The sequence below is a fragment of the Trematomus bernacchii genome, unplaced genomic scaffold (assembly GCF_902827165.1).
Source record: "Trematomus bernacchii unplaced genomic scaffold, fTreBer1.1, whole genome shotgun sequence".
Taxonomy (NCBI): Eukaryota; Metazoa; Chordata; class Actinopteri; order Perciformes; family Nototheniidae; genus Trematomus; species Trematomus bernacchii.
Window position 1 is genome coordinate 7585284 of NW_022987828.1, and position 22957 is coordinate 7608240.

General features: G+C 41.4%; 1 protein-coding gene across 1 annotated transcript; it reads left to right on the forward strand.

Annotated features, from left to right (window-relative positions):
* Window positions 1-1667: 1667 nt before the first annotated feature.
* On the forward strand, window positions 1668-18030 carry crtac1b (cartilage acidic protein 1b). Its single transcript, XM_034152495.1, has 14 exons — window positions 1668-1852; window positions 2775-2971; window positions 3279-3415; window positions 6840-6996; window positions 9217-9351; window positions 9476-9618; window positions 12432-12568; window positions 14110-14192; window positions 14355-14455; window positions 14550-14718; window positions 15746-15891; window positions 16504-16546; window positions 16646-16789; window positions 17022-18030. Exons 1-14 carry the CDS (start codon window positions 1668-1670, stop codon window positions 17147-17149), a joined length of 1905 nt encoding a protein of 634 aa, XP_034008386.1. The 3' UTR covers window positions 17150-18030.
* The last annotated feature ends 4927 nt before the right edge of the window (window positions 18031-22957 follow it).

Genomic DNA, 22957 nt, shown 5'->3' on the forward strand with positions numbered 1-22957 from the left:
GATGCTGCAGTACCATCATCATAAAGCGTCTTAATATACATATATATTTGTTTAAAGTTCAGCTGCTCACCTGTGAGTGTATTCTTTTAATACATCAAATATTGTCTTGTCCTCTGAATGTCTATTATAAAAGGACTCCGAGTGCTTCTACATTAAAGAAAAGAGTGTACCCATTCCCCCCACACTTTTATTTATTTTTTGTTCTTTTCCTCCCCTTTGAATTAATAGCTTGCTGACACTATCTAACATGGAGTATATGAGGAAGTCTCTAAAGCTGCTTTCTGTAGTCTGGACTGGCTTAGCCCATTTGTCATTACATCCTGCTCTAATGGGGAGAAACTGCCTCATCTCGAGCTCCCGGTGTTGTTAATTAACCCTTGTTGCTAACAGCCACAGTCTACATCGCTACCAGCTCCCCAGCCAGCGTTATCACTGTGCTGCCTGCCAACAGAGCTAGCATTAGCCGGGGCCATATTTCTGCAGGTGTCAGCGAAGGTGCTTCCTCTCCCTGCCGACGTGCCTTTGAGAGTATAACTCAAACGGCAATGCGGTTTTTATCTTAAATTGAATTGTTGAGGGAGATGTTAAAGAGCCATACATCACCTGGACACTTGGAGAAAAAAAGGGAGACTCTGAAGCAGTATGCAAGCAGAGATGGGAATGGCCCAATGACATTACAGATGGAATGAGCTCTATGAATAGGGCTGCCTCCATAAATCCACAGGCAGAGCAAATCAAGTTGTCAGCTTGTAAACGCCATTCAGTGCATGTGTGTGGGTGGGTGTGTGTGTGTGTTTAGTCTTGCAGTGCTGTTGATGATGAGCATTTTATTTAAGCCTTAATGAGGTGACCTTTTTCTTTCTTTTCTCCCCTCAGTGCGGTTTCTTCTTCTCTCTTTTCAGTTTTCAGAAAGCCCACTACTACCTGCCTGCACTTCGGAGGTCGATTGGATCGATTCCTCTATGTTCACCTTTTATCTTCTGACCACTAAAAGGACACCTTTACATCAGAAAGCCTTTTATCCCCAAAACAGCTTTTCTAACGCAGCGTTGGTCACTGTCTCTGAGGAAACAGCACCTCAGGTCTGTTATATCAGGTCATATTGGTTTCCTCTATGTTCACTTGGCCTCTGGCTAATGCCCTGCTCCATGTATGGATTTTCTGTCCTGTAATTCCTCAGCCCGTCTGCCTGTGATGGGTTGTTCAGATCTAACCCTGCAGAACACTGCTGATTGCGGTGGTATATCTTCATCTTTATGTCTGAGTACAGGAGCAAGCTCTGCCAATGATCCGTCGATGTTTGCCTCGCGATGGATCTAGAGAATAGGCAACAAGGGCATGTGTTGCAGTTTGCAAGTGTATGACTTACAGTTTTTATTTTATTCTTATTTGCCTCATCTGCCCAGACAAAAGTGTGCAGTAGTTCAAAAGAAAAGTGTTGTGTGTGAATTTCCTGCATAGGAATTGTGATGGTCATGCGGGTGTGTTTTTCTCCAGTGTACAGCAGCGGTGTTCTACCTTGTATTTTAGACACATTATTTCTCCAGTTTTTGCTCATTAAGTAATAAGTATAGATTTGAGTTTAAGTGGCAGAGGTTTTTTAAGCAGCCTGATGGATGCCCTTCTACCTTTCTATTGCAAACACTGTTTTTTCCCTTCAGGTGAGGATGTTGTTGTGGCTGGTTTTGTTCCTGCCTTCCATCTCCTCGGCTCAGCGATCAGAGCCCATGTTCTCAGCTATAACCAAGACCGTCCTCCCTCCCGACTATGACAACAACCCCACCCAGCTCAACTATGGCGTGGCTGTCACCGATGTGGACGGGGACGGAGACCTGGAGATTTTTGTAGCTGGGTGAGAAAGGCTGGGGCGGGTTGTGTAATACAGGTTGTTCTTACTCAAAGTTAGTTTTTTTCAAGCTTTATCTTACTCCAAATCAGAGGCTAAAAGAAAAGTACACTGTCATGTTCAAGTTAAAGGTTGAAGACAAAGGCAAAGTATAAAAGACGAGAGATGGTAGGCCCTAAGGCTCACTCTGCTGATAGAAATGGATGTGATTGGACAGAGTGCCATTGATGGGAACAGTTTGGCAAGCCTCCCACTATTCAGTGAAGCAGCAATGAATTTCCCAATGCTTAACAGAATATAGATGGACTAAATTGACCCTGTTTAATAAATGTCATTTATGCAAGACACCCTATTCAGCAGGTATTTTTGGGCAGGAAAGAATCATAAAACGTCATGGAGGATGTCATTTCATTGGGGAATAAAATAATTTTAGGACAGAGTGTTTTAGTTTATATGACCCTGCTATTCAGCACTTAAAAGCACTTAAAGAAATGTTACAAATGCATCCCTATACTACACTATTATTTTTCAAACACAATGGATGGATTATACTGTATATACAATAATAGACGAAGAAAGTACAGGTTGTTTTTTAAACATAAACATCAAAACAAATGTTGACTGCAAGCTCAGTTATTTAGTTATCAAATTCAGGTTATAGCCCTGCAAGTTGTAATAATACTGATTGTTCCACATGCAGTATAAGGATTTTCTAATCCCTAATTTTCAACACATTTCTGCACAAGCATATTCTTGAGCAAGCAAATCTTACAAATAAAGAAATATAAACATGTTTTTAGGTATTTTAGGCAACATACATGCAATTACTCACTATAATAAATACCAGGGAAAAAAATGGTAGTCCTTGATTTAGGCGTGACAATTACTGCTGACATGTAACAGCCATGCCTCTGGTGCCCGTTGACAGCTTCAACGGCCCGAACCTGGTGCTAAAGTACGACAAGCAGAAGAAAAGGCTTGTCAACATCGCTGTCGACAACCGTAGTTCCCCATTCTACGCCCTGAGAGACCGCCAAGGCAACGCCATCGGAGTGACGGCGTGTGACATCGATGGAGATGGTCGGGAGGAGATTTATGTGCTAAACACCAATAACGCCTTCTCTGGTACAGTACATGCTTTTTATACACAAGGATACACTTTCACAAGGGTGTGCCTTTTCTCCTGAACAGAGACAAAGCAGGAGAATCAGTATGCAGCTTATCTCATCTGAGTCTTCATCAGTTAACAGATAAGCTTTGTGCTATTAATCAATCTGAGAGCTACGGAGCGCACACTGCCAAAATTATACTCAGATTTTTGTAAAAATTGAAGAGGTCACTTTCAGATGGAACAAGTTCTTCAGTTCATAACACCTCTTAACTCTCTGAGCAATCTTTGACTCTCATGAACTCTTCTTCTTTCTGCAACAAGGTCGAGCAACATATTCTGACAAGCTGTTTAAGTTCCGCAATGGACGCTTTGAGGATCTGCTGAACGATGACATCAACGAACACAGAGATGTGGCCAACCGTATGGCTGGGCGCTCAGTGGCCTGTGTGGACAGGAAGGTATTACACACACAAAAACACACAAAGTAGAGCATATGCAGATACACACACATACAAACTCCCCAGAGTGTCTTCTGTGTACATGCATGGGTGCTTCTGTTTGTTTACCAGTGATAACTCATGCCCTGCCTACGCCGCCCTTCTCAGCATGTGCTATGACAGTTCATTTGGGGAAATGGTGTGCCATTTTCTCTCTTCTGTCCATCGCACCAGTGTAATTACAGAAGCCAGGGCTCGTTTGTTTTATAGAACATCGTACGAGGGGAGGAGTGATGACTGCACACTACTGCTTTCTGCCTGTAGCATTTTCTCTCTCTCAGACCCTTTCCCATTGTTTTCTTGCCGCTTTCCACCTCCTTTACTCCCTTTTTTTCTCTCTTTCTGACACGCTTATACTTTCTCTTTGTCTCTTATCTCACACACACGCATGCAGTTCTCACTTCTAATCAGGGGAAGGGATAAAGAAAGTGATAGCTGGAAGAGGACAGTAGGGATTACAATAGATTTTTTTTAACCACTGTCCCATCTCACTGAACACTGATAGGTTGTGCAGCTGCCAAACCGATTGGAAAGATATCTGCATTTAATGGCATAATGCTTTTAGAGGAAGACAAAACCCTGATGTGTTTTCTTCCATGCTAGTACCAGCAGACAGATGGAGAGAGAGAATACACGTTCCTATTGCTAAACAAGTTTTATAAAACCAGATTTGGAATGACGGCAGAAGGCCAAAACCAAGGCATGCTGTTTAGTTGGCTAGGTAGCTAATGTGTTTGTTCTTGTTTACTCATGAATAAAGTGTTATCATTTAGAAAAAAAGAGAGATAATTAGTCATCCGGCCGTTTCATCCCTCCCAGTCTCCTTGAAAGTGAAGTCCCAGCATTAGTCTTATACAAACTGATGAAGGTAACATATTGAAGTATCTCGCATTGAACGGATGGATCGGCTCACTTTGCACTGACAGGAGCTTTTAGAAACAGGTGGATTGTAAAAGCCAAAGTGGTTCAAACACAATTGATAAAAAGCACTTAAAAACACAAAAAATAAAATGCTACATTAGTGGTGGTGGATCTTTCAGGCTTTTCAGTGATAGCTGTAAAGACTGATTTAAAGGGCATTAAACCCCTTACACCTCCACGCACCAGCATGCACTTTCCAGGCATGCATGTCACACTATTCACAAAGCCAATTCCAGTGACAGAAATTAGCCTTGGGTAGAGACTTATTGAAAAATCGTTGACTTTTAAGTTTGTTAAGTAACTGCCAGTGGCCTTCAGGTCTTTTATTGTAGTTTATTCTCATTTTGTGTGTGTGTGTGTGTCTAACTGCAACCCCTCCTCCCACCTCAGCAAGCCATTATGTGCAACGCTTCATGACATTTACATCAACTAGACTCATTTACTTTTCTTCTCTTGTAAAAATATAGTAGTGGTAACACAAATGGTGAAATTGCGTGTATGGTGTGTGTATGCATATGTGCATGTGTTTGTATTGATTGAAATATGTTAGGCCTGGTGGGAAAGCTCATTGGAATCCAGTGTGTAGTCTATTAGTGTGGTTCCGTCTGTGAGTTTGTGTCTGCAGGGACTCTGACTGATAATGGAGTGTGAAATTAATCTCCAAAGGAGGGAGCAGGGAGAGGGGCTGAGAGGAAGGGTGTAGAGCAGGGGTCTCCAACCTTTTTTAGGATGAGAGCTACTTTCACTCCTCTTTTTTTTGTTTTTTGCAGTGTATATATTTAGCACATTTTAACATTATGATATGCTGACCTTTAACCTTTGTGTGCTGTTTGGGTCTGTGGGACCCGTTTTCAGTGTTTACTAAAAGAAAATGTATGCAATTTAATTATTTGAACCTGCTTTATTTGGGGGTGGACCTCACCTCCTCTAGGGGGGTCCGGGGGCATGCACCCCTGGGAAGATTTATTTTTAAATGTTGAAGTTAAATGCATCAATCTGGTGCACTTTGAGCACAAAGTGAATTGATGGATACAGCTCTCAACACTCATATGAAAGGGAGCTGTATACTTTTCAATAATCCAAAATCTTTAGAATATGATCACAACCAATAACAAATCATTTAAACTTGTTTATTCTTATCTTATGTTACCTAGTTAGCATTCTTTCTTTTTATTTATGCATATTTTACTAATCACTCCCCTTTTAAACTGTTTATTTTTATTTTTTACTGTCCTATAGTACACATTGGAATAATTTCTTACTTTATTTTTTACAACTATATTAAATAGATAAAGGTGTGCTCTCTCTCTCTCGCTCTCTCTCTCCCTCTCTGTCTCGCTCGATCACAGAGGCTGTGTGCTCCTCCGTGGCGATGACGGCTTGCGTTAACAAATTATAATAAACATATTTGTAAAGTGGGGGGACACAAACGGGATTTCAAAGAGTGGGGGGGACATGTCCCCCCTGTCCCCAGTGGAAATGATGCCATGCGTATGTTTGCGTCAAGTTGCAACACACACACACAGTACAACTCTGCCCCTCATGTGCTGTATAGGCTGGCATGACTAGGCTGTGTTCAATGGGGCTGATTTGTTGTGTAGATTCTGCCAGAAGGAAAATCACGGTCAAACTCCTTATGAAGTGGTGAGGTGCCGCTCCACATTGCTTTTCTTCCCGACTGCAACGCTGGTCCTGCAAATCAAGCAAGAACGTGATTGGTCGATATTCATTGTGGGGGAGGAGGGGTGTTAGATAGATATAGAGTTGTAGTAAGTAGATAGAGTTCGCTATGATTGAGGTTTCGTTTATGCAAAGGGTACTGTAGATATTTTTAATTACATTTCCTTTGTTTTTTTGTGTATTTTTTACATTTTGGATTTTCTTGGCGAGCTACTTATTGAGGGCTTGCAAGCTACCGGTAGCTCACGATCGACGTGTTGGAGACCCCTGGTGTAGAGGGTAGGAAACAGGGTAAAGGAAGATAAAGAGGCAAGAAAAGGCTTCCTTTGGAAAAGGTGAAACTGCATTTTATTCACCAAGATAGGAAAATAATAAATACATGTTGTCAAAATGTATTCAACAAACAGGCTAGAGCACCAAAGACAAGTCTAAGAAGTTGGAAAGCATTTAGAGATGGACTAACAGGTTTTATGGGTTTGGTCTTTTTAGACAATGAGAAAACAAGCAGCAATGTGTATTTAAAGAAACAGTGTCCTTGTTACTGTGAAAAAATGATTTATCATAAAACTTGTCGACACTGAAATCTGATTTATCGGGAGAAACCAATAAATAGTTTCAGAAAAGAGATGGTGATGTTCAATTGTTTAAATAGCCATCAATAAAATTGATTATCAACTCACCTTTAGCTACACATTTATGGTTCATTGTTATGCTATAGTATATATATAAAAAAATAAGTAAAGTATATTAATAAATGGTAACCATATTTATTGTTTCCACCCAGGGTTCAGGGCGTTATGCCATCTACATCGCCAACTATGCCAGTGGCAACGTGGGCCCTCATGCTCTCATTGAAATGGACGAGGCAGCGAGTGATCTTTCACAGGGCGTCATTGCCCTGTCCAACGTGGCAGAGGAGGCCGGTGTCAACAAATTCACTGGTAGATATGTGTGTGTATGTGTGTGTGTGTGTGTGTGTGTGTGTGTGTGTGTGTGTGTGTGTGTGTGTGTGTGTGTGTGTGTGTGTGTGTGTGTGTGTGTGTGTGTGTGTGTGTGTGTGTGTGTGTGCACCCTCATACAGTGCTGGGCCTTCAGTCTGATTTACACAGATATCATGGAAAGCATTGTCGTAGCCATGGATTCTGAAATATAGGACTTCAGTGCAGGACAGGAGTCGAGTAAGCGAGAGCTGGAGAGGTGCCATGTGAGTAAAAAAAAGAACAAGCAAGAGATGAAAGAGAACATGATGAGTGTAAGCGTGAGAGAAGAAGGAGAGTGTTAGTGGGCTCTTTTGGCCCAGTCAGCTGTTTACTCCAGTCAAAGTCACAGGGAAGCAAAGGCGAAGGGCGATACGCACATACATCAGAACAGCTCAAGGGCCCAGATATGGCATCTATCACAGCCTGACGTAGTTCCCCCAGACTTTTGAAGGTGTGAGTAAAAGTATGTGGACGTCACTACAGCACAGTGAGTGTTATGTGCAGTCAGTAAGATCAAAGGTTTACTGTGCATCCCATAAAGGGAAACAGAGACCGAATGTTCTGCAGCATTAAATGTTTTTGAGGTTGACAGGAAGTTACTGGTGATATTTTTTACAGTTTGGGCCAAGTATCACTCCTGATCCTCCCACTGATTGGTTTATAAGGTGATTTAGTTGGCCAATAAAGTCCCTGGTGAGAAACAGCTTTCCCTGTTGGAAAGATAACCTAAGCAGCCAGATCTACCATGACACTTTTAAATCACTGTCTCTTTAAAGTTGATGTTTCTGAATAATTATTATATAATTATGTTTCATTTTTTCCCATGTCCATATATACATATACCATGACCTGCCTTTCACACCTCACCAAAGCCTAGCACTGTATGTGATATGCTGCCATTTTTATTTCATTGGCCATTTGTTGTCTTTTTATTGTGTGCAATGTATTTACCATTTTAATGTCTGCTATTGTTTCAAAGATTGAATCTGTTGGTGTTGTTTTATTTTAAGCTGCCTTGCTGCAAAAGCAAAAATAAAGACATTAACTGCCATTCAAATGCCTTTAAAACTGAATGGATGACCTTGAAATATTCAGCAGGACTACAATTCATCACTGCACCTCAACTCAGCTGGATCAACACTTCACTTAACCCTGTGATGGATACCTGTTTTGATATAGAAGAGGAGAACAATAAATGCCAAAATGAAGGATTTTACCATGATTTGTTTCTTTGATAATAGTGCTGCCTCCATAACACTTTGTTTGAACCATTGAAAAGTCCTTGACGCTGATGTCCAAGTAAATTTTGGAAATGGGACACGACTTTGCATTTGAGCATAACAGAATCAATCTTCATCCTCAATGGATCTTTTAGCATGCAGGATATCATCCAAGCCACCAGAGGGGCAGGGAGAGCCGGCCCATAATCGCTGTGAATGATGTACGGTGGATGGCTTTGTCATCAAACTGCCGTTAATCAGAGCGGAGGGACAGGCAGTGAAGTTGTATATCTAATGGTTACACATCTCTGGAGAGACATTAGTGGTTTATGGCCATAGGGGGCGAGTGATATTTGTCTGGGCTGATGGAGCGGGCCAGTAAATCAGGAGCAAGTCTTGATGCAGAGCACTGACTCTGCATACTGGAAGGGCAATCAAAGCCCTTTCAACTCCGTAATTAGACTCTGCTAGTTTCAGATGAGACACTTCACTTTATAGAATGTCATTGAAAAATACAGGGGTGATATTGAGAATGTATTAAACAGTCACGAAAAGAAAATGACTGTTAGCTTTTGGTTAACACAAAAGATTCTCGACTTGTGTTTCGTCTTTATATTTGTTTGAGCTAGATGTGGTTTTGTGTGTGTGTGTGTGTGTGTGTGTGTGTGTGTGTGTGTGTGTGTGTGTGTGTGTGTGTGTGTGTGTGTGTGTGTGTGTGTGTGTAGCCCATCAGAGTCAGTGTCTGTGTCAGCAGAAAGACCCGCCTTGCTTAGAGGAAATGGCCTGGAAAGCAGTAATGATCTCTCGCCGTTCAGTTTTGTTATGGCGTTGATCCCTCTCCCTCTGTTCTCTGTTTTCTCACCTATCCTGCTTCATTTTTTCTGTAAAAAGAAGAAGTCCGCTCACACTCTTTTTGATTAACTCATTTTCTTACCGTTGAGCCTTGTCTCTGTGTGTGCAGGGGGGCGAGGTGTTGTGGTGGGGCCCATTGTCAGTCAATCCCTGTCCGATGTGTTTTGTGACAACGAGTACGGTCCCAACTTCCTGTTCAAGAACAATGGAGATGGGACATTTACTGATGTGGCGCAGCAGGCTGGTAAGAGAAACTTGTGCAGACACTAAACAGATCATAGCCTTGGATGTCTTAATTCTAGACATATCCTGCAAAAACAATACAAAAGAAAGGCTTGATTGTTTGATGCATTGCCAAATCCCTGTAGGTGTGGAGGACCCCATGCAGCATGGCAGAGGGGTTGCTCTGGCAGATTTCAACCGTGACGGCAAGACAGACATCGTCTACGGGAACTGGAACGGGCCTCATCGCCTTTACATGCAGCTGAATAACCGCAAACAGAAGTTCAAGGTGAGACCAAATGTGTTTCTTGGGTATTTAACAGCTTTCAATGCCTGAGTATGTTTCATGCAAACATGGCTTGATGTGTCACACTTGAAGGTATGTGAAATCAGAGAGAGGCAAAACTTAATACATTTAATTAACTAATTTAAAGTTAATTTTACACACACAAAAGATACCGCAGTAGTTTTATGAAGAGTTAAAATAATAGAAAACTTTCAAATTCTAATAACTTTCAACATGCCAGCACGCCAGGCCAATTGCTAAGTAGAGTCGGTATGATTGTCTTAGTTTTGGCTTTAATCAAGCTAAAAGGGACAATCTTACACTAGCAATTTCATAATGAAGCCTTTATTATCAGTTGACATGAATTAAGAAATGCATACAGTATGTTGTGAAAAACCCCATGAAATCTAACCATGTAGGTAGTGGTCGACTATTTGTTTTGGTTGGGACTATTTCCTTAGTAGAAATCGGTTGCAATGATAACTACTCACAGTAAGTTGTGTGGATACTCCAGAGTAACCAGCAGCACTTATTTATAATGTACAGCCTTTGTGTTGAGTGATTCCCCCATTTGGATATCAAGCACTGTCAATGATGTAGACAAGTTTCAGAGTGAGGCTGTAGTTCTCTCTTCTTCTTCCTCCAGAATCAATGTCTAATGAACAAGTTGCACAAAGACAGCAAGTCTCACCTCTTAACTCTGTGAATCACGAGAATTATCAATGCCAACGGATGGCTAGTGAATTAGCAGGAGTCAGTGCTGTCCCACTTTGGGATCGAGTGGGATTTAAAATGGGACGGATGGTGATTTACTCAATCAATGAGTATAGACAACTCTTGTGAGACGGACAGCAGTGTGCATGTGTTACCCTGTATGGTAATAGCATGAGAGACAGAGAAAAGCTCTGCTGCGTGTGAATCTGTGAAGGTTTCGCGCTCGGTGATCTATCTGTCAGCAGCTGCGACTGCATCTTTTACCAGAGATAAACGTCACAGCAGACATCTTTATAGGGGTCAACTAAGGGGTTAATGTGTGATGCTTAGCCCAGAGATAATTCCATCAGAGTGACACACGCACACACACACTTACACACACCTACACACAGAAGACCAATTAAATTAGCTAGCTGTTGTTTTCCTTAACTAAGATTGTTAAATCACAAGCCCACAACATATTTAAGACCCCTTTTCCCCGAGCTGACACTCCTACTAGCCGTGTTGACCTTTGGCATGTATAATGAAGCTGTTGTATCACTCCAGTAAACCGCTAATTAAATTGGGCTGAAACAGCAGCTTGCCTGAGTCGTAGAAAGTGCCGATTAGGCCTGTTTGTGCTTTAATTAAAATCTATTGCTGAGGGTTTCCTTTCAGTAGGTTTAACACACTCACAAGCGAGCAAATACACCCACATGTATATATTATGTATTTAAAGAGACGGAAAAGGTCCCTTCTCAAAGGTTTGATTTCTCACTTATTGTGCAAATAAATAAAAAAAGCAGGGAATAATTATACACACAATCATTTTAACCGATTTCAACAGTATAATAATGTATTAAACTACGTATATTTTAAGTGGATAATTAAAACGAATAATAATAATGATTTTATTCACAATATCTTTTTATTTATAAAAATCCTTGTTGGAAGAAATCTCCAGTTATATCGTTTTTTTATCAAACTTTGTCCCCTCTTATCCTATAAATCCCATGTTTCTGAGCTCCACATTTACAGTTCCTTATGGCACCTCTATTCATCCCCATTGTAATATAGTAAATGTAGAACCGTCCCTCCCTCCCTAGTGGCCCTCAGTCGGCCATCCCCTCTCCTTCACCTGAGAAGCAGAAGGTCACTGTGGGCCCTCCCCACCTCCGACTTTATGAGCCTTATAATTAAAACAGGGAGTAAATACTAGAGGGAGTGAAGGGCTGCTCTATAACTCTTCCCCGACTTATCACCGTGTCACTGAAGCGGAGAGATATCCGTTACTTTCTTGTGCAAAACTCCTCTGCTGAGGAGACATTTTTTTGGGGAGGAGAAGTGCAGTTTACTTTCTGATGCAAGAGTATATAAAAAAAGTCCTTTGTTCTCAACTTTAGGAATTAGATAAGACTTTAAGTCAGGGTGACTTTCAGCAAGTGAGTGAGCAGATGACAGATTAGCTTCTAAATCAAGGACTGGATTCTGATTAATGATTGACATGTTATGGAGATTGAACATGTGACCTTCAGGTTATTGACAGATATAGCTTGCATCACCTTTTCTCATGATGGGATGAACATATATTGGATGCAAGCTATAATTACACATGACACATGACAGACCTTTTAGCCTAGATGATTTCCAGATGAAGCAGTTGTTTATCGTGTCAGCGAGACTAAAAAAAGATAAAACAGTCAATAAAATAGGATTTAAAAAAAAATCTGAACCACTACATCAATGAGAGGTCCTTGAGCAGACAGTCATAAATCAGCAAGAAAAATATCAGGCTGATGTAAAAAGGGAGACTGGCTGTATACAGACAAACAGATTAACATATGCACACACACAAAATCTGAATTATATAAAATAAACCAAGCAGTTGACCTCTGACACAAATCTGCCTATGCACAAATATGTGATCAGCATTGTGGTAAAGAAACATTTTGTCATCAATACACCTGCAGTACAGTTCAAATCTGGGATCATTATGTGGTTATAAAAGGCTATTCAAGCACTCATTCCCGATGTAGAAAATCATCCCTGCATATCTTTTTATGTCTAAATGCGTACGTGTGTGTGTGTGTGTGTGTCTCACTGGTGCACAATGTGATTCTCAGGACATAGCATCCCAGAAGTTTTCTATGCCGTCACCGGTTCGCACCGTCCTGGCCGCTGACTTTGACAACGACAACGAGATGGAGGTCTTCTTCAATAACATTGCCTACAGGGGCCCCTCCGCCAACAGGCTCTTTAGGTACTGAAATGTACAAGACACTCACACACACATGCACATGCACACAAACACATGTGTTATAGTAAATAATATCATGTGATCATAAGGGTTAACACACCATTTTTTGTGTCTTTATACACCATATTAAAACCCAGCTTGGAAGCTGAGAAGAATTTTTAATTCCCAGCCAAGGATACTTATCTAGTCTGGCATCCCGCCTCCTGCTCCACACATGAATGAATCTTTCATTAAGACAGTTTAAGGTCTCTTTTTGAGTTAGGCTTCCTCTCTAGATAATATTAATGAGCTCAGCTCTCAAAACGCAATACATGATACATATCAATTGTTTGGACTTAATAGTAGAATACACCCATGTCTGAAGACAAATCTGATATGGCATGTTTGTCTGAACAGGATGCAGATGTCATGGTGAATTTTGCCATGAGCTGGTGGGTCAATTCATCTGAACATCAATAATCAGTGTAAGCCCCAGAGGTTTCCTGATTATTCCTGCAGGCCAGGATACTGGAGACGATTTGTCACACTGATGTCCAACAGAGGTCACTGCTCCACAGCCTGTATCTCTGCCACTGTCAGAGTGTGAAGATTAATCAGCTAATTTAACTCTCTGGCACTGAAAATAAGCTCAAACTAGTGTGCCCAGGCTAATTTATTCAATAGGTTACAACTAATCCATATTGAGCTGAGCTGAGTGGTTTAATATCCAGCATCAGCACATTAAAGCACAGTGAAGTGAAATGATAACTTGAGGAAACGTAGATACAGAAATGCTTTGTCACAAAAGGTAGAGGCACTAGAGCTGCTTTCTTCCAACAAATGTCTCTCTGAAGACATTCAACTCAAGCTCATCCAGTATATTAATCTGCCCACAATAGGATTGAAACACAGACCCATTAGCATTCAGTTATTAGTAACATCAGTAGTTCTCCTCATGTTTCAAGACACCTTTGACCAAAGCACTTTGGCGAGATGACAATTACATTCATTTAAACCACACAAACAACAATGATAAATCAATCAGTAAGAAAGTAAATAGGAATCAACAAGTATTTAATTAAAAAAAAGCCCATCATAATGCTTAAAAATAACTGTAAATAGGAAATGTTTTTCCCTTGCGTATGCGTGTAGTGTTTTGTTTTAGTTTTGGGAGGATGTTATGCTGGGTATCTTTATATCAGAATCCGAAGTAAATGACCCATTGGTGGTGGATAATTATCTGTTACATTATTAGATGTTACCACTGATGCATCAAAATGTAAGCTACATTTTATTGTTGTAGCTTGTGAACGGCTAATTTACTATATTTTATGTACTGTACAATCTTAATCTGTAGAGTAGTTACCAAGTAAATGTAATGAAGTGAAAAGTGCAATGTTTCTCTATAGTGGGGTTGGAGTATACATTTGCAACCAATAGACATACCATAAAATTGATAAAACTAACAAAGGTTGTTTACAACATTGCTTAATTATTTATAGTGGCCTTGGTCTTTGTGTTTTACAGTGTTCTGATGGGTAATTGATGTTTTGTTGGTTTGACAGGGTGAGCAGGAGAGAGCATGGAGACCCCCAGATAGAAGAGCTGAATATTGGAGAGGCAGCAGAGCCTGAAGGACGGGGAACCGGTGAGTGAAGGAGAACAGACAGCTGTCAATCATCCATCAAAGACCATCATCCCATCTGCTACTCCAACCTCTCATCACTAGGTGGCAGCAGAGCTCCACTTGGGTTTCCTCATGCGCCTAATAAAACAATAAATACATTTGAAACATTGTGTTTTAATACAGGAGCTGTAGCCACAGACTTTGATGGTGATGGGCGTCTGGAGCTGCTGATATCTCATGGTGAAAGTGCAGCTCAGCCTCTCTCTGTCTACAAAGTCAACCAGGTGAGTGTTTCTGACACATCTTTAAAATAAGGTAACACTCGTAACGTCATCTTAACCCAAACCCGCCCTTTTTCCCATTCTGTCTGTGCCTTAGGGGCTCACTAACGCCTGGCTGCGGGTGATTCCCAGAACCAAGTTTGGTGCTTTTGCCAGAGGAGCTAAGGTGGTGCTGTACACTAAAAAGAGCGGCCCGCATACACGGATCATCGACGGTGGCTCAGGGTACCTGTGTGAGATGGAGCCGGTAGCCCACTTTGGCCTTGGTGAGTTGTTAATTGTCAACAATAAAATGACATAAAACTGTTGCAGGGATTAAACGTGCAAGAGAAATCTTAGAAATGCATGTTGTTTTTGCATGTTAAACCCCAAAGCCTTACACCCAGTGATATTTATTTTACAATAATAATCATCTGTGAAAAAGCAGCAAATTATCTATTTGAAACATCCAATGTTCGCCATTTAAAGTCTCTGTAGATTGATCAAATAATTGACTAAACCTCAGCACTTCTCTTTGCAACAGCCGGGTAAGGGATAGGCAGACAGACAAATGGACTGAATGAGCATTACAGAGTTTCAGTGAGAAGGGAAATGAAAGCTCCATGTGGAAAGCATTGTTTGAATACCTCTAGCCTGATTGGACACCCATGGGGGAACATGTTGTCTGTGGGTGGGAGCTGAGGGGATGGGGAGCAGGTGCTGCTGCTGGAAGCGAGCCTGGTTGTAAGGAACTGGCTCCCGGTCTTCTTCTGCCCCTGTATAAATGTCAGCTGGTGGTCATCCAGGCCTGGTAGCTCGCCCAATGCTACTTCCTGGACCTGTTCTTTATCAGAACTGTCCAAGCATGGATGAACTCTGGAGGCACTCAGTTTTAATGCCAAATAACTCACAGAAGAGAAGACTTTCCACACCACGTGCAAAAAGTGTCACTACTGGTAGAAATGTGATATATACTCCTCTCGACTAGAATAGAGGGTGTCATGCTGGGTGAAAAACAAGGGAAATATTCTTTGGCTCTCAGGCAGCACACCTGCTGAGTAAATCACTGTCTGGCAAGGTAACTCGAGATCTGTTTACATTATAAATGCCACTTTCATTAAGGGCTGCAGAGACCGTCTGGAGAGGGGTTTCTCTACGCCTGATTAAAATAGTAAATGGAGGGTGCCACTCTGTTTCTCACTGTGTTTGTTTCAGTGAGAAAGAGAGGAAAGAGAACGCTTTATGAGCTCTCAAGAATCACTAAAGCACCTACAGTTAGATGTTCCTCTCTGTGTGTGTTGTGTGTCTGACCAGGTAAGGATGTTGCCACCAATGTGGAGGTGTACTGGCCAGATGGTCGTTCATCAGCACGACCCCTGGAGCCTTCAGACATCAACACAGTGATGGAGATCCACTATCCGAGAGACGAGGAGGAAATCACTCCTGCTGTGGAAATAGAGGTAAAGCAGTTATTCATAGTTATCCAAAATGGATTAGTTCCTTCTAGGTCCTTCCATCGGTAATGTCACACAAGTAATTTGAGAATAGCACTGACACCAAAGGGCCTAAAGGAACACATAGACTTCAGACATACTGTGTGTTACCTTATGTGTGCCAGTTAAATTGAACATGTGCCAAAGAACAGCAGCATCAATGGAGCACATTATGATAAGTGCATTATCTGCTTTATCACCTAATCTTGCATTAAATTATCTTATAGTCAAAGTCTTGGTTTTGGGCTTTTTTTGCTTATTTAACTACAAATCAAACAAACATATACAATACAATAATTTAAAGATGCAATGGTTGTGTGACGATTAAAAGGGAAAACCTACATAAAGTGTTTCAGTACGGTGTTGAGCCTTTGCAAAAACAGTTTGTTCATTAGCATAGATTATCCAAGTCTCATGGAGGATTAACTGCATTCTTCCAAACAATAGTTCATAATCTTATCAGGTTTTTCCTCGATTTTTCACCCATCTATATAATCTCCTGATCTACATCGAACAGGCTTAAATGTATTTTTATTCAGAAACATTCTTGTTTCTAACTAGACTGTCTGTGTCTTACAGTGCGGTCATGGCTTTGCTCTGAATGAGAATGGCCGCTGCACAGGTAAGCTGCAAATATCTCTCTGTTCACCCCTCTAATATGTTTCCTTGTTTGAAACTAGAGAAAAAGTGTCTTTCCTTCCCTCGCCTCCCCCTCCCTCAGATAAAGATGAGTGTACCCAGTTTCCCACCGTGTGCCCCTCTGACCGCCCCATCTGCACCAACACCTATGGCAGCTATAAGTGCCGCGCCAAGAGGAGATGCAACCAGGGCTTTGAGCCCAACGACGACGGGTCAGCCTGCGTGGGTGAGTGAGGCAGGGCAGCAGGAGAACAAAGAGCAGGAGAACAAAGGAAGCACTGCCGTAGATGAGATGCTTTAAGCTTCTTTCATTACTTTCGTTTTGAGTAAAGGCTTAGAGGTGCTAACATCCCTCTGACTGGTCCCCTCTCTGTTGTCCCGCATGACTAACCCTCACCTGTGAATGCGCTCTTCTTGGCTAACTTTGCTTGACATCTCCTTTGATTCTTCCCCCACAGCCCAGGTGGCTTACTTTGGGGGAACACGGTCTTCTGGGGAACGCAGACGGTCAGGACTTTCTTACTGGATGCTCCCCATCTCCGTGCTACCACTCGTCTCCACCCACCTCCAGACTGGACTACTGTAGCCAACACTGGCTGCTCCCCTTCCTAACACTCTCCACTGCTAAACGGGGGAGTACAGAAACTCTTTGGAGAACACCTTTCACCGAGCATCTACTCCTTCTCCTATGTGGATCTCTGCTATCTTTTTTCATCTGTTATTTACAGCTTTGCCCCCTCCTCACTGCCGCTATGTGTCACCTCTTGGCTCCCGGCCCCCTCTGGACTATAAAAAAACACACAGCAGGGAGCATGCTCGCTGGGAGCGACGGGGTTCAGAACTAACTGTGTCACACCCGCACAGCCCTCATGTCATCACCTGGCACTTATCTTAGTGGGACCTGAACTGAGGCCAAGTCAATAAGTGGAGCAGCGTACAGTATAAACCCTGCACATACAGTACAGCAGACCACCTTCATTAGAGAACCGCTGAGAGCCCATCTGTGTCTGCACAACGCCACCACGTTAATCTTTACAATGTCAATCTCATTCTTGTTATGGGCTCACCGGGAGGCTGAGGAACACCAGATCTCCAAGCTTTTAGGCTCAGTGTTTGTGTGTGAGTAAGTGTGTGTGAGCGTACAGCGTCCAAAGAGGCAGTCGGGTAGAGAACATACGCCAGACCATCTGTCGCCGATGGTAGGTTACATTTAGTTGCTTATGAATAATACCACAGCACAGTGAATAATATAAACACACTTGTGTGTGTGTGTGAGCACAAGAATTGCCAGGGACAAATTTAATCTTTTTAAGTAAATAGCAGTAAGGTGTACTTGAAACGCAATTTACTAAGCAAAGTTAAAGCATTTGCAAAATATTGCAGAACTGTACATTTTAAATGAGTGTCAGCTTTAAATATTTATTGCAAAAAAGAATCCCCCTAATTTGTTGCCATCTAAAAAAACAATTGGCTGGTTAGAAGAATGCGAAGACAAAAGGGAGAGGGTGTGGATTTTCATGGACCATTACTTTTTTCTTAAATAAGACATTTTCGACAACATAATATAGTACTTTAACTGATGAGGCTGGTGATATTTCATATTTTTATCGTCAACAAATTAAATGAATAGACAAAAATCAATGATGCGCGAGTCAGTCTTCAGAATGTCTTTAAACAGCTGGGCAGTGTAGTTAAATATAAATAAAACCCTTTTGTCCATCACTGTGTGTAAAGCGATTGCTGTTAATGGTAAAGCCCTGGGGCCTCATTTATAAATGGTGCGTACGCACAAAAGATGGCGTACGCCAGTTTCTACGCACTGTTTGCAATTTATAAAAAACTAACTTGACGGGAAAATGTGCGGTCCTCCACGCAAACTCTGACCCATGCGTACGCACTAAGCACAAAAACGGGAGAGACGAGAAACTGCGACACCGTTGGCAGAAGGAAGAATGGAGAGAAATATGTGGAAATAATACCATAAATAAAATGTTACCTCTCATTTATCATATATGAAGAATTCATTTTCACAAATGGATTAAAGCCAATCTTAAAATGATTTAACAAACGCCTGTTTGAGACTCCTCAGTGCACACAAAAACATAACTTGGAGAAATAAATAAATACGGAAATGTTATTGATCACCCCTCGATTATGTTACATCAAATTGAAGAGACAGATCACGTTTTGTTCAGCCGGATAATATCCACATGTCTACCCTACTTTTATAATTTTCTAATCATAAATCTAATCGATAGATTTATGATCGATAGATTTATGACCTTATTTCGAGCTATTTTCCAAAATCCTATGGAGAAATTGCATTGGTTTTTGTCGAAGGAACCGGAAGAAGTTTACTTCCGGGTTTTAGGATGCGTCACTGTGGCACTCTATAAAGGGAAACCGGCGTAGGACGTGCCGCATGCAAATCCTACGCCGGTACGCAGTGTTTTATGAAAATGTCTGCGTATTTATTTGCTTTGTCCTATGTAAGCAATCTTCCCACGTGAATCCTACGCAAGGCTTTATAAATGAGGCCCCTGGACACATTTTAGCACATTCAAATGCCTTTTTGTTTTATGACCACAATTTTTTGAAACCTTTCATGAAATTAATACATATTTTGGCAGAAGACATGACAGAAAAGGTCAACACTTTGTCCTCTACAAGGTGTTGAGAGCATGTTGACTGACAGGTTTTTGCTTCCACATTATTCCGTAGGGGAGAATCGTCTCTCCCACTGCAGAAACTGCACAATACAGCCCTCTTCTGCAGAGTTAGACCTCCATCAATGTCATAGCAAAGGATAGCTTCAAGTGTTGGCAAGTACAGTCCTCCAGAGTAGTAAGTGTGAGTGTGTTTGAGTGTGTGTGTGTATTGCAGGATTTCTTCCTATTCACACGCTGAGGCAAGTGTTGTGTATTCTGGAAATATTTGGCTAAAAAAACCTCACACATTCCATTTCAGAAACAGCACCAAAACGGGCCTCTTGACATTGGTCCCCGACCTGCTAATGAGCTGGACACAAACCACAGATGCCGTCTGTAAATATCAAGTAATTCCCGAGATTTAGAGACAGTACCTTTTTTTCTCCGAGACATTTTTAATGAAAACCAAGAGGCATTGGAGCATGAAAATGAATAAACAAACAATGATGGATGTGTTAAAGCAATTCTCACCACGGACGTCTGTTGGATCGGCGATGTTGTCAGGCTCTCTGTGTAAGCCAAAAACTCTGTGGAGGAGAGAGAAACCAGGATCATTTCCACACTCAAGTCAAATATTTGAATCTAAATGGAAATTAACACATCTGTCAAAGAACCGGTGTTGCTATAAAGATCTTAGTATGAGGACAGAATTGAAATGCTTTTGTAGCTTGAACGACACTGTTGGGTCAGACTATGTGAAAACTCACAGTTTGCATGAACGATGAGATCCATATCTGTTTATCAAAATTGCACGCTTTAAAAGGACAAACCCGTGTTTTTAACCCTATTGAGCACATTCTCCTATTTAATCTACACAAACTCGTAACAATGTAGTAATCTGTTGTCAAAGACATGGTTGTGTGAATCCAGTTTGTATATTTTCCGATATGTGTTGAAATGGATTGTGACATTTCAGCAAATTATTTTTGTCAACAGAAAACAGATTATTGTTGTACAACTTTATGTACATGCAATCAAACAAACCGTTAACCATATTTACTGTATCTACTCATTCAAACATGCAGGGGATACACAGGTCATTATACAAGACTCTATTCAACATATGAAGCTTTGCTGTGTCCAGTAAAACTGAAGTTTATTTAAAATGTGAAGCTGTGCTAAAGATATTAAATAAAAACACAATATTCACAGTGATGGATTACTCCGCTCAACCACTCAAGCAATGCGTGAAACAAGACTTATATTTGTGTGTCTAGAGTGGAAGTACATGACTAATGAAAGGTAGAAGAATGATGGGATATTCAGTAACTACAATAACAGAATAGACTCCACTTAAAGCAGTCCAGTTGTTCTGAAACTGTGTAATGTACCTTAACAGTGTCACTGAGTGATCGCTGACGAACTGCAGGATGGATGCCCTGTGTGTGTGTGTGTGTGTGTGTGTGTGTGTGTGTGTGTGTGTGTGTGTGTGTGTGTGTGTGTGTGTGTGTGTGTGTGTGTGTGTGTGTGTGTGTCTGTCATGGTCACTGCCACTGCATTGTTTGCTATTTCAGAGGCTCCAGCTGTGTTACTTTCTGCTAAAATAAACTGCAAGTGGAGATTTCCCAGTGAATCATAAAACATAATGCTCAATGTGTTTCAGTGGAGTTTGCACCAGTGTGTGTGTGTGTGTGTGTGTGTGTGTTTGTTTGTGTGGGCTTTTGATCCATGTGGAAAAATAATACATACAAAATAATTGCATGCATCAGACCACTAATCAAAACATTTCCCACAAACAGCAATTATGCAATGTACACACTCCATAAAGTGTTCACAGAAAAGGACAGAAGATCAGATATACATGTTCAGAAAATATTTGTACTGTATGGTAATGACCAGAAAAAAGGAGCGGAAGGAGATGAGGAGAAAAAGCTGTATAAATGTGGATGTATACACTGTAGTGGACATTTATTTTTAGCTGCAGCCGGAGAATGTACGTTTATTTTTGGTTTGGTTTTGTGAAAACAAGATTGTGCCTGACTCCATCAACCAAGCAGGCTGAGTGAAGTGGTGCGGTGTGCAAACTCTTGTCTCCTGTCTCCAGGCCATTGCAAGTCTAATTCTAGTAATGCTTTAGGGGTCGTTGTAGCCTGTGATCAAATTAAAGCCTCATCGTCCCTGCCTATAATAGCCTGAGATCATCTCATTTGATTTTAATTTATTTGATTAATTTCACCATGGCCAACCACTAAAACAAGTCAATGAGATTACAGATTGAGTTTCTTTAACAACCACTTGGGCATGAACGGCATTACACACAAAAGCTAGTTGTTAAGTAGGTAATGGTTTATTGTTTTTACTGCTAATTGTAAGCCTACACAGACATCTATCTACCTGCACTTATCTGTATTAACGAGATTAGGAGGGCAGTGACTGACACATCAATCATTTGCCTATAGCAACAGATCTAAAAATAACGACACACAACAACCTCTGTCTGTCACAGTTAAAAAAGGTGATCAGAAGTGACATCTTAACTGGAACCACACATTCCAGCCTCGGATGCTTAACATTGTGTTTCCGTGTTTCTATGTAGCATTCTGGGCTGCGCTTGAGGGCGGTCCTGTGGTAAACCCAACACAAGAGCTGTCAATCACTCTGAGGTTAAACAAACCGAGCAGATATTCAATCCAAAGCCAACAGGCGGGGCAGTGGAATAGCAGTGGGAAAGACATCGATTTAAAGGAGAGTCTCAAAATCTAGGCTGTGCACAATAAATCAAGTGTGGCTAAAAACGGGAGAGAAAAATCCTGCAGTTTCCAACATGTTTTACTTCTTTGTCCCTTCAAAGAGTGACTCAGCACTGTGGTTTTCATGGCAGAATCTCAAAACCAATGTTGAAAATTAGATGCAACATTCACATGTTCAAATGGTCTGTGCATAGGTTGGGTTTTGCATACAGAATGTCTGTGTTCTGAGGGGAGCGGCAGCAGTGAATCTCTCTGTTTCAAAACAGTGGTTTAATGCACAATCATTACTCATCGTGATCTTGAATTTGGGCAGATGTGGATAAATGTTTGGTGGGCCTGAGTGAGCACAGCCAGAGTTTGGATGCCTCCAGAGACTCTGCAGCAGACAGCCAGAGTTAACACATTATTCTACGTGACTGAATTCCTGTTTTGTTAGTTTTAGATGAGGGGGCTGAACTAATTGTGCATTTGTGTGTGATTTGGAGTGTCAACAGCAGAATTTAGGAGTAAACTTCCTCTTCTAATGTCGCTAGAGTCTGGATTTTTCTATGATGCCGAGTGCTTCTCCTTATGGGCTTCATGCTTGATGCATTTCATGCCAGCACACAATTGTGAACTTCACTATAATGTCTCCTCTGTGTGTGCCAAGCACCGCTGCCATTCAAATGTTCCTGGAACACAGAGGCAGCGGTGTGATACTGATTTTCTGTCATATGCAGGAATAAACATTTTAACCAATCAATACCAGAAACTGATTTTTTTCCCTTTCGGGGCATCCGTGACTCATTTTTGGAAAAGTTAAAGCAGGCCGCTTTTTTCCTGTTTAGAGAACAAGGAATGAAAGGGCAGGAAGGGCGTGGAGGAAGTAGACAGAGAAAGTGTCGTGCAGCCAAAGGACGAGGAATTTTTATACTTGGAAACTCAAAACAATCTTTAGTAGAAGGTGGGGGGGGGGAGATTTTAAGCAACAAAGGAGGTCTGTGTATACGGAGAGAG